The sequence below is a fragment of the Triturus cristatus genome, chromosome 2_2, assembly GCF_964204655.1.
Source record: "Triturus cristatus chromosome 2_2, aTriCri1.1, whole genome shotgun sequence".
Classification (NCBI taxonomy): Eukaryota; Metazoa; Chordata; class Amphibia; order Caudata; family Salamandridae; genus Triturus; species Triturus cristatus.
The window spans coordinates 409,164,952-409,177,843 of NC_140582.1; the positions used below are offsets into that span (position 1 = coordinate 409,164,952).

Here is a 12,892-nt window from a genome sequence, read left to right on the forward strand (position 1 = left end):
CACAACCTACGCTTTATTACAGTTCAACTTTAAGCAGTCTTTTGCCATGCAATCTTCCACAGCTTCCTCACCCACTCCATCTAAGCGCAAGATTAATTGTGCGTCATCTGCATAGCAGATGAATGAAAAATTATGCTCCCGGATTAAATTTGCTAAGGAAGGCGCATGCAAATTCAATCCGGTGGGACTTAAAGAACAATCCCTGTGGGACTCTATAGTGTGGAGCTGTAAAGTGACATAATATCTGACTGGCAGCGATCTGAAAGGAATAAATGAGTCATTTTAATGCCTGGCTTCTACCTGCTGCGGCTGGTCTTTACACTAGAATTTGGTGACAGACCATGTCAAAAGCTGCAAAGATGTCAAGTAAAACCAGATCAGCAACTCCACCCTGGTCTAACATCATCCTTTGTTCATTTACAGTAGTGTTTTTCCAGTCCCATGAAGGAACTACTCGAAAAGCTGTCTCTTCAGCTTCCTACGGAATTCAAGAAGTGAGCCTGAGGCTCCAATGTGTAGCAGTAGGTCGTTCCGTGCTTTAGGAACGATGTAGGAGAATGCTTGACTGCTGGATCTGGTTTTCCATATGTGTCGAATGTGTGTAAATAGGAGTCCGAGAAGCAAAGGTGTCTGGAAGGTTTAGGAAAGCAGATGTGAATGTTGAGGTAGCCTGGACAGTGTAATGTGGTGCCTTGAAAGTGTGGTTGAGGAGTTTGAAATATGCTCATTTGTGTATGGGGAGTCAGTGGACCTCCTTCAAGTGTGTTCTGTGATGCGAGTGAGGTGTGGGATGTTGAAAGAGGCCGAGGCCACCGAGTTGTGAATAGCCTGCTGCCTTATGGTGAGTTTTGTGGTGGCGTACGTGATGGTGTTCCAGGTGCTGGTTTGAAGGCTATTGAAAATCTTCCTCAGCATCTTCAGGGTCTTAAAGAATGAGGCATTGACTGTGTTAACTTGGACAGTCATGTAGAGTTTGCTGATGATCCTGAGGTTCTTGCTGTGGGGGATGGGTGTCGGTCTTCGTTCTGGTGGGCACCAGGTGGAGTCCCATGGTGAATTGTTCTTCCTGAAGATCCTGATTTCGGTTTTGGCAATGTTCAGCTTCAGACAGGTCTTCATCCAGTGGACGATTTCAGTCATTCAGGCATTGAACTTGATCCTGAGAAAGGGTTTCTTATCCGTGAGGGAGACAATGAGTTGCATATCATCAGCGTAGGAGAGGACTTTGATATCGTGAGAGGGGATGATGCTGGCTCGAGGGATCATGCATGCATTGAAGAGGGTCGGGCTCAGGGAGTATCCTTGCAGAACTCTGCAGATGAGGTTGTGGGCATCCGAGGTGTGCGGTGCCAGACTGATTGACTGAGTCCTTCCTTCTCAGGAAGTAGCAGACCCATCGAAGTGCATGCTCGTGGATTCCCATGGTGTGTAGGTTTTGGATAAGAATGGGGTGAGATACCGTGAGTGCTGCAGAGAGGTCCAGGAGGATATGGGCCGCCGTGTCTCCTCTGTCCACAGTCATGCAGATGTCATCCATGGCAGCGATGAGGGCAGTTTCCATGCTGTAGTTGGGTCTGCAACCAGACTGAGTGGTGTCACGAAAATGGTGGTGGTTGAGGTATTCCCCGAGATGTCTGTTGATAGATAGTCTTCCACTTTTTAACTAAACAATAGTAGTAGGATTGGGATGAAATTACCAGGAATTGCTAACCAATCTTTCTTTAACAGATGTCAAACATAGGCCTGTTTCCATTTTGGTGTGCTGAAAGGAAGGTGAAATTATTAAGATTGCTAAATGTTGTATTGAGTGCTAAAGCAATCTTGCGAAAAACAGAAGCTGGATGGGGATATTTGGGCGAACCTCACTTAACTAACTACATTGAGTTCAGTACCTCTGTTAGAGGAAAAAGAGGTAACAAATATGAGGCCAGGTGTACGACCAAGGATTTTGTGACCCACAAATTGCGACGCAACAGCGACTCGCAGTATGCGAGTCGCAAATTGGTAAATACCACAGTGTCTGCGACACTGATTGCGATTCCTTATGGGGTCGCAAATAGCATGCCTCATGCATATTAATGAGGCACTTGCAATATGCAAAACCCATTGGGAATGGCTTAAAGAAAAATGGGATGCATTTAAGAAAAGAAAAATGAAACGTCCCTGGGACCACTCCCTTCCCCTAAAAAATATTTTCCCCTGCATTTGCAAGGGGGTCCCCTGGGGACACCTTCCGATTTGAGACTACATTACCACCCTCTTGAAGAGGGTGGTAAATTGTGAGTGTTTTGCGACCGCAATTGCAGTTGCAAAACATTCTTACATAGGGTAGCGAGTCGCAATTAGGAAGTGACGCACTTGGAACACCCCTTCCTAATTGCGAGTTGCAAATCCTATTTAGCGAGTCCCAAATAAATTGCGACTCGCCAAATAGGGGTTTTACATGACCCTAACAGTTTTTACATGCGGAAACGGGTCGCTAACCCATTTGCGCATGCAAAAATGGGTCGTACATCTGGCCCTTGATGATTTCCTCATTCCTTTGCAGAACATCTGGTAATATTAATATGACATTTTTGTGTTAGTAATAAATAGTTTGACTCGTCCTGAAAAAAGATGTTAGAGATTCGCATAGACTGTATGGGGGTGGAATGTGTATTTGTGAACTAACTAGATTTGTAAATTATTTTACAGTCCTAAAAAACTCTCGTGCCACATTTGTACTGGCTTCAATTCGTTTTTCATAATACTTTGTACAAGCTGATTCCAGCTTCAATTTAAAAGACTTGAGCCATCATAGTATTTGATTTGGCATCCCCCCAATCTTTGTGCTGGCTGTGTTTTATTGTTTTTGCACCACCTCCTAGCAGTCACCAACTCCGAAGTACACCAAGGAACAGATGGTCGTGTCTGGTGAGGCCTGGCCTCAGTTAATGGAACCCCTTTTCTAAGGCCATAGTGACCCAGGAATTAAAATGTGCATTATTCAGATCCACGTTTTCCTAAGTAATCCTCGAAGCATTATCCTGCACCTGACGTAGTTCTGGGAATACTGATTTATTACATTTGAGTTTGGTCCCTGTGGGATATGAAGAAAAAAGGTCAACGACAAATGGTCTGACCATGTGACCTTAAGGTCTTTAATATCAGAAATAAAGTCTCCAGAAACTAGATCAGGTTCCGCGAATGCCCTGCCCATTGTACAGGTTTGTTGATTATATAATTTAAGGCCAATAACTCACACCCTGCAAGAGAATAGCTGAGGATGTCGTAGAAGGGGGAATCCACCGAGACTGTTCATTTTGAAGCACGACTTAGGCTGAATTACATCTGGTTGGTTCCTGTCCGAGTTGGCAAGGGGGCAGGAACGATGGACCTGGGTGCGGCCTGGGTAAACCAGTGGCTGGGATCAATCCAAGCATTCCACCCATCACTTGCTTTGTTATCCTCTCAGGGTTCATCATCTCCTCTTTTTGTTAGCAAGCTGGTAATCACAATGTTTCATAATAGCTCTTAAAAATAAACCCGAAGATACTCTTCCTCTCAGTTTTCACAGCACCTGCATGCTGTAACATTCCTCCTATCGCAAACGTTGACCTATCGGGTAGCCATCGAGTCGACTTGGGAATCGTTGGACTTTTTCGGGTCTCATGGTTATTTTGAGCGCTATAGCGCTATCTTCTGCAAAGGACTCAAAGATTTAACCTTTTATTCCACTTCCTACACCACATATTGTTTCTGAAAGTGATTTTTTCAATAAAGGCAGTAATAGCAGCCCTTTTGCACTTTTTAAGAATGCTGCTGTTCTGGTGAAAGCCATCATTTTCTTTTTTTCTTTTTTAATGTGGACAGGGTGTGTGCAGATTTGCCCTCAATGTCTTTGAAAGAAGTAAAATTCTGTGTGATGGTTAGCGTTTCAATCCTGACTTAGTGAGTGAGGGCCCAAAAAGATACTTCTAGTCTGTCGAAATAGGTAAGTAGAGGAGTTGGTTTTGAGGTCTAGCCCGCGGGCACATGAATCTATTGCATGAATGAATGCATTCACACATTGAAATACTTTAACATTCCATAACTTTCCTTTGATCTAAATCTATGTCACGTGATGAATAAAGACCCATTCATGAACTATGTATCAGTGGACTGAGTGAGGCCTTTAAGTGTTACAGGATGCAAAAGTCCCCTTATTTGTAAGTAATATTGAGTTTTAAATGTAATTAGTTTTTATAATTGCAAGTAGACAGAAATCTTTGAAATCTCGAGAAAATATTATTTCTCCATTTCTGAAGGCCCTTTTGAGAGAAAAACAGAAAGAAGCAGAGATTGAAAAAATGAAGGACGCAATTGTTCAAATTATTCAAGAAGCTGCCGTCAGAACTAGAAGGGAGGTAAGACACCTGTTATGCCCAATCTGCTTTCTTTTCTTTTGCTTGGCTACTCAGTTTTAATTTCGCCTATTACAGTAAGCCTTGTTATATTTGTCAATATCAATTGATTTGAATTAGACGTAAAGTTCCCACCTCAGCACATACTTTTTGAGTTTTCACTTCCTTTTGAATGTATTCTGTAGTAAGAGCCTAATCCAAAGAGGTTTTCAATAGAAATGTGTTTTTACAGAAGTTTGGCAAAAGAGTATGGGCCCCGTCAAAGTATGCCATAATGATACACATTGTCTGTACAGTGCAAACAATTGTGGCTGAGAAGTCTTTTTAAAACCTCCAGTCAGATGGAGAGTTTATTTTATATATAACTTTTCATTGTTTTCATAGTCAGAGAAACAAAAACCCTCGTGTGCGTTTGTGTTTTTTTCAGTAAGTAGCGTATATCACTGCATATATCTACATCTGTTATTGTCATCTCCCACGTTAGGGTCTGTCCAAACCATGTTTTTCTTTCAATTTCTTTTACTCGAGCAGAAGAAATAAATACATTCAGTAGTTGCTTTAAATGAAACAAAAGAATTATATAGATGATAAATATATAACAGATAATACCAGTCAGATCTTGATTATTAGCCATAATATGTATACAAAATTAACATTATTAATTTTAGACAATTCAAAGTGCAACAGATATTCCTGATGCTCCGAACCATGTTCATACGAAGTTTTAATCGTCCATTTACTATTCACAACTCTTGTCCACAAATCATATTTCTGACTTGCAACATATTTCCAGTCTATTAGAATTTGCTGTCTGGCCAAAATCAGCCCCAGTGCTGTCAGGCGAAATTGCATACTCTTTTCTTTCCAGATCTGGTCTAGACACAATATGCAGTGCTTAAATTCAAGTCCACCTCTAGGGCTCACTGCCTTTTTAGGTCTCACCTAGGCAGCGGTTGCGCTGTCTCTTCGAGACATGCTGTATTCAGGATATGTGCGTAAAGCTCTGCCTTCTTCCAAATCATCTTTTTAATTGGCTCCTGTCCCTGTCCTTTGTAAATGGCGGTTTTTCATTGGTCATTAGGTGTTGTAGGCCCTCCTTAGTACCACCCTATCTCTTTTTGTAACCTCCCATGAGCACACCCCTATTACATGTGATGTTACACCCTAGGTGTTTAATTACTGCCTCAAGGCACTATTTTCTTAAAGGCCTTCAGACAGGACACTCACTTGGTCCTAAACATGGCTGCCAGTGATTACTTTACTCGCTAGCATATCTCACATTTATATTAGACCTTCTATAAATTTCCCTTCATCAGCTCCACATAGAGTATAACCTAATCCGGAACTAATAAAATAATTATGTTGTCACATATCAAAGCTACTAATTGCATATATTTAATGTTCTGTGGTACCGTCTTGCATGCAATGCATTATGGGTAGGGTGGATTTACCATATCTTCAAAGTTTATGATGCTCACTAGGGACATCTAGGCACATCATGCGGTACTGCACCTACACATCTCACATTTATATTAGAGCTTCTATATATTTCCCTTCATCAGCTCCACAGAGAGTACAACCTAATCGGAATTGATATATTTTTTTTGTCACATTTCAAAGCTATTAATTGTATATATGGACATAGCTATTTAAATATACTTGTGGTACTGTAGTGCATGCAATGCATTATGGGAGTACCATATGTGACCAAAGGTTTGATCCTTACTTGGGACCTCTAGCCGCAGCTTGCGGTACTGCACCTACACATCTCACATTTATATTAGACCTCCTATTAATTTCCCTTCATCATCTCCACATAGAGTACAACCTAATCGGAATTAATATAATAATTGTTTTCTCACATTTCAATGCTATTAATTGTATATATGGACATAGGTATTTGAAAGCAGTCGTAGTACTGTCTTGCATGCAATGCATTATGAGAATACCATATGTGACCAAATGTTTGATGCTCACCAGGGACCTCTAAGCGCAGCTTGTAGTACTGCACCTACACATCTATATTAGACAGTCTATAAAGTTCCCTTCATCTGCTCTACATAGAGTATAACCTAATCCAGAATTGATAAAATAACTCTTGTCACATTTCAAAGCTACTGCACTCTGATACTGTCTTCCATGCTATGCATTATGGGTAGGTTGGATTTACCATATCTTCAAAGTTTATGATGCTCACTTGGGACCTCTAGGCGCAGCTTGCGAAACTGCACCTACACATCTCACATTTATATTACACATTCTATAAATTTCCCTTCATCAGCTCCATATAGAGTACAACCTAATCGGAATTAATATAATAATTGTTTTGTCACATTTGAAAGCTATTAATTGTATGAATGTACTCGTGGTACTGTCTTGCATGCAATGCATTATGAGAGTACCATATGTGACAAAAGGTTTATGATGCTCACTAGGGATCTCTAGGAGCAGCTTGCAGTACTGGCAGTGCTGGTGCCTTGCTCACTGGGGACCTCTAGGAGCAGCTTGCGGTACTGCACCTACCACATCACACACTTATATTAGACCACCTATGCATTTCCCTTCATCAGCTTCACATAGAGTACAACCTAACCTAATCCGGAATTAGTATAATTCTTTTGTCACATTTCAAAGCTACTAATTGTATATATGGACATAGCTATTTGAATGTACTTGTGGTACTCTCTTGCATGCAATGCATTATGGGTAGGGTGGATTTACCATATCTTCAAAGTTTATGATGCTTACAAGGGACCTCTAGGAGCAGCTTGCGGTGCTGCACCTAGACAAGCAGTGCTGGTGCCTTGCTCACTAGGGACCTCTAGGAACAGCTTGCGGTACTGCCCCTTTTATTTATGTTTTAAAACCCAAAACATAAATAAAAGGCATTGTCATTTACAATGCCACTAGCTCAAACTTGCGTGACTGCAAGACCTATTGCATTGCAAATGCTTGTTTAAGGTAGTGACCACCTGTCCCAAAACCCAGTCACTGCTTTGCATGTCTTGTTCTCAGGTCGTATGAAGCAAGTCAGCTCTCTCCAAGGTATTCCTAGGACAATCAATAGATGCTGCTGGATTTTTTGTATGTATTACGCAGGGTGGGTGGGTGAGGTGGAATTGCACATTACTGGACACCCGGTATATATATGCCATTGTTCTATTGAATTCATCTTCAGTCACCAGGTTGCCGCAGTCATTGACCTATTTTGCTCTGGTTTATTAGTCTTGGCTCAGGCAATCATTACATATTAATACCAGCATGTGTACAGCGCACAGCTACCTCCAGAGAGGTGTCCCGGCGCTGGGGGCCGTCGGTACGATTAAGCCGAGCGATTGCCCAGAGTCAAATGGTGCTGGGCTAACCTGCCGCCGGCGATCGAACCGTGAACCCGTGGTCCGGAGTCCTGCACCCTGGCCGCTGCGCCACACCTCTTCCACATATTGCACTATACCATGTCGATGACAACAGAGCATCATCTGGTAGCCCATTTAGCAAGCCAGCCACTGCAGGATTTTTAAGGAGTGTTTCCACTGCTGGTATATGTAAATGTGCTACCTGAAAGGCCATACATACCTTATTTTCTTGGTACAGGCTCCAGAGCAGATGTCCAAGAGGTATAAGCTTCTCTGAGAAAATGTTTTTGTTTGCTGGTGTTTCACTTTGCATTTTTCTCCACCTGTGTTAGGGATGTGCTTGCCGTTCTTTTTAGCGTTTGTGAATAATAATGTAGATGCCGTTTGGAGAGAAGTAAATATTACTTACCTATAATCCTATTTATCCTCCAGGGAAATCCTTGTTATAATTATAAGCAACAGTTCATCATCTCCAGAGATATGTCAAAAGAATTAACCTCTGTTCTATCATTATCGTTGATCCCCATAGTATTCTATTCCTTAAGGGACCAGTGTTGGTTTTCCTAGCCTTTCAGACTGCAGCCCATTAGGCTACATTGTCCTCATTTTCTCTCACCCTTCTCGTTAAAAAAGGTTCATGAAAGAGTCGTCTTGTCACTAAGTTAATTAAAATGATCCTGTTTTCTTCTTTTTTGAAGCAATTAGTGAACGTTAGTCAATATAGCCTCTTATAAGCTATGACAAATCCTTTGTTTAAAAATATTTATTTTCAAAAGAAAAGTATATATAATTTTCTTTGTTTAAAAAAAAGTGTTCTATGTTGCTACATGTGGGCCGGATAATCCTATCCTTTTGACTATAACGAGGATTCCACTGGAGGAGAACTAAGATTGAAGTAGTTAACTATTCCTTTCAGTACATCTGGGATATGCGTTCATTTTCATACGTGTATATTAAGAATAAAACCCAACATGTCAGGAAATCTAAAGTTTAACTATTGTTTACGGCAAAATAGCGGAGAGCAAAGCAAAAGATCAAAGACAATTGTCATTTAAAATGATCAGGACTCTCACTAGAAAACGCTCAGATGGAGCTCAAATTAAAATTTATGTACAATCTACCTGGTATACATACCATCTCTCCTAACACAAATCAATGCAGTATCACCACATGACAGAAACTGGCTATTCTCAACAAAAACCTTTCTAATATACTGGTGTCACGTTCTCCCCCTTAAGGAAGTTGAGAACGGCCTTGGGGGGAAGATATCATTCATAAGTACAATATCGGCCCTATTATTCTAATAAAATCCTGCTTCCCATGCCAGGCTTGAAAAGCTTTTTAAATGTCTGCATTCCTTCTTATTTCATCTAAAGCCACAGTCATTCTAAACATGGGAATTCGACCTTAAATAATCTGGAGGTAGGTGAAACGGCTTGCCCACCCTTCTTTCACACTAAAGAATGACCATCAAAGTGTCTTATGGGGGTAGCAATATACCCTGGGTTGCAAGTCCCAGTCCAATGTTTAGGCAGCCATGGGTAAGATTGTGATCAGCAAATTAAATATTCATAATCTCCTTGAGGGCGATGTTTGAGAACTATAGCCCATGAGGCAGACTGCCTTTAAAGGGAGAGGACTCAAACAAAAAGTTCTCTACAGTTAAATTATATTTACCCCAGTATTGGAACTTTCATAGATTCTCATGCTTTGTATCATTCCCCGTCGTCGGAATGGGAGCCTCGGTAAACAAAAAAAAAAAAAAAAAAATATATATATATATATATATATATATATATATATATATATATATATATCATAACCATAGAAACAAAAGAGAAAAATAGGCCTAGGCCTCATCTCCTTTTGTAGTATATCACCCTCTTTGTGCAAAAGAGCCCAAACTTTTGCCAGGACCAATCAGCACAGCCTCACCCTCTGGAACCTTCCTGAGAGAGCTCAGAGCCTCAGATTTTTCTACCGCACGTTGTGCTAGGGAGTCTCCACTGAGCTCTGCTCAGTTTCTCAGAACTTTACTATTGGGCATCTTTATTTGCCATCTTTTGTGACATAATGTCAGAAAAGTAGAAGAAAGCCTTATTCAGACCTTGTGCTTCTTGTGGGAAGAAGAGACTGTTTGTGGAAGATAAGCATGAAAACTGCATATACTGCCTATACCCGGAGCACAAGGCCACAGACTGTAAAATTTGTCGGACCTTCTCTACCAAAACCTTGAGAGACAGAGAGGGTCGGTTGCTGACGTGGCTGCAGAAGTTAAAGACCAGGACGGAGGTTCTCTCTTCGGATGAGGAGGATTCAATCTCTGGTACCTCCTCCAGGAGATCTAGGAAGAGGGGTAGGTCGTCTCCCTCCACCTCTGCGGAACCCCCTCTCAAAGCCCCTCACGGGATCTCTGAAAGGTCTGAGGAGGCTGGTCCCATGAAATCTCCTCACGGAAGTGTAAAGGAGAGGCAGGGACGGGCTGCTGGTGTGGACGTAGCCCTTAGGGACAAGAAGGAGGTTACAACATCTTCTCCTCCGTCCCAAAAGGGGAAACCTGTGAAGAAACATGCTGCAGGAACTCCTCAGACAGTTCCAGTGAAGAAACAGCGCCCGTCGACGCTGGCAAAAGCAGGTACGTCGACGACGATCTCCATAGTTAAGACTGTTTCCATGGGGTCGTCGACGGGACCGTCGACGATATCTACTTCATCGTCTACGACGGCTTCTTTCTCGTCTTCGACGGCGGTGTCGACAACGAAGACCACATCGACGATGACGACGACGAGTTCGTCGATGTTGATGACGACGAGTTCGTCGACGAGACCGTCGACGGTTGTCCCGTCGACGATGAAACATGCTCCGTCGACGAAGAAGAAGGCTCAGTCGACGACCTTGCCGTCGACGACGATTCCAGTATCGTCGACATCCTCATCGTCGACGACAATTCTCGCCCCGTTGACGACAGTTGCCCTTCAGTCGACGATGTCGTCGACGAGTTCGTCGACGCATGGAATCCCTTTGCCAACGACTCCGTCGACGGGACCGTCGACGACGAAGAATTCGGGATTTGCCATCCAGAGGTTGAAAATTACGCCGGACATGACTTCCCCTAGGCGGGTCACGCCTTTGCCACCATCCATGCTTCTCGATGACTCGGAGGAGGAGGAAGAGGATGGGCAGTATGGGGACGCCTACAGCCCTTCAGACCTGAATGTGAAACAGCAGGACACGGAAACTGAGGACTTTTATGGTCCAGAGGTGCAGGAGGGGCGACAAAGCTTTTCACAGGAAATACAACCCCGCTCTCTGAGGCAGGATATGATAGCCTTGCCAGTGGCTTTAGTGACGGATTTGCAAATGATGCTGCAAGACTATAAAGCTCGTTTTCCGTCATTACCAGACCTCACACCGGTGCGTCCTTCTACGTCTGTGGTGCCACGAGACATGGCAATGGATTTGCCACCTCAGCCTAAGGACATACCTCGTACCACTTCAACGGTGGTACCGTTAGTGGTTCCTCAGCCTTCATATTCAGAACATGGCAATCAGGACACACAAGATTTGGATACAGATGAGGCCGATGAGGGGCATGTGATCCCCCTTACTGATCCAGGGGATCCGGATGGGGACCCTGATGACACTGGTATGCAGGATCCGGATGCTGTGGGCCGGGAGACAAATATATCGCCTCCAGCAGATATTGGTGGTTTCCATAATTTGATGGAACGGGCATCCAAGAGGTTTGGTCTGCCCCTTACAGTGGAGCAGTCCGACTGTTTCCTATATGACTTTAAAGCACAATATAGGAAGTCGGTCAGATCAATTCCCATCATAGAACATGTCTGGGATGAGGGAATTAAGACGATGCAGAATCCTGCGACGGTCATCCCGGTTCTTCCCCGGCTGGAGAAGAAATACAAGGCCCCTGAGGGCAGTCCTGCATGTCTCCTAGGACAACCTAAGCCGGATTCCGTAATATCTCAGGCCGCACAGAGCAAGTCAAAGAATCCGTCCACTCCGTTAACCACACCTCCGGATAAAGAAGGCAGGAGACTGGACAATGTGGGAAAAAGATTCTCCACCATGGCCAACTTGTTGGTGCGTGCGGCTAATTCTCTGGCTATTCTAGGCAGGTACGACCGCCAGATGTGGTGCGACATGGAGCCGTTTATGGACCAGCTACCAGAGTCGAGTCAGGAGGAAGCCAAGCAGGTTCTGATGGAAGGGGAAAGATGCTCTTCGGAAGTCATTGACTGTGCGATGGACATAGCCTCTACTGCTTTCAGGGCTTTGGCAGGGTCAGCGGTCTTGCGCCGTTAAGGCTGGTTGAAGGCGACCTGGTTTTGCCAGGAGGTCCAGAATAAGATCTTGGACCTTCCCTTTGACGGGGAGATGCTTTTTGGTAAGCATGTGGATGACGCCCTCCAAAGCATAAAGAAGGACACGGACACAGCTAAGTCCTTGGGGTCTTTGAACTATCGCAAGGTGCCATTCAGAGGAGCACGTGGTCGAGGGTTTTCTAATTTCAGAGAAAACCAACGTCAATATTCCACACAATCAGGACAGTCCTATAAAGGTCAATACTCCAGCCAACGCCAAGGTCATTCGGCGTCTTTCTCTCGTCAGTCCCAGAGAGGACGTCAGAATCGTCAGGGACGAGACAACGCCAAGAGGCAATAGCGGCCTCCTGGCTCTGGCTACTGTTCCTCCCCTACCAAGAACACCGGTTGGGGGCAGGATCTCTTTTTGTCTGGACAGCTGGGTTCTTTTAACATCGGACCGGTGGGTCTTAAATATTGTTCAGAGTGGCCATACGTTGGAGTTCCAAGATCTTCCTCCAACAAGAGCTCCGGACGCCCGTCCATCAAAACATCTCCGACTGTTGCATCTCGAAGCCCACCAACTTTTCATCAAGGGGGCAATAGAGCGCGTACCTCTTTCGCAAAGGGGCAACGGGTTTTATTCCAGGTTCTTCCTGGTTCGGAAGACGGAAGATACATGGCGTCCTATACTAGACCTAAGGGAGCTCAACACCTATCTCATCAAACTCTCTTTCAGGATGGTCACTCTCCAAGATATTCTACGACTACTGAATCCGGGAGATTTTTTGGCGTCCCTGGATTTGGAGGATGCATACTTCCACGTTCCGAT

General features: G+C 43.7%; 1 protein-coding gene across 2 annotated transcripts in view; it reads left to right on the forward strand.

Moving 5' to 3' along the window:
- SCLT1 (sodium channel and clathrin linker 1) overlaps positions 1-12,892 on the forward strand; it is a 589,184-nt gene that overhangs the window by 244,259 nt on the left and 332,033 nt on the right. For both annotated transcript variants that reach the window (XM_085641492.1, XM_085641491.1), the window contains exon 12: positions 4,287-4,385. In XM_085641492.1, coding sequence (XP_085497618.1) covers positions 4,287-4,385 — 99 coding nt within the window. The remainder of the gene's footprint in view (positions 1-4,286; positions 4,386-12,892) is intronic.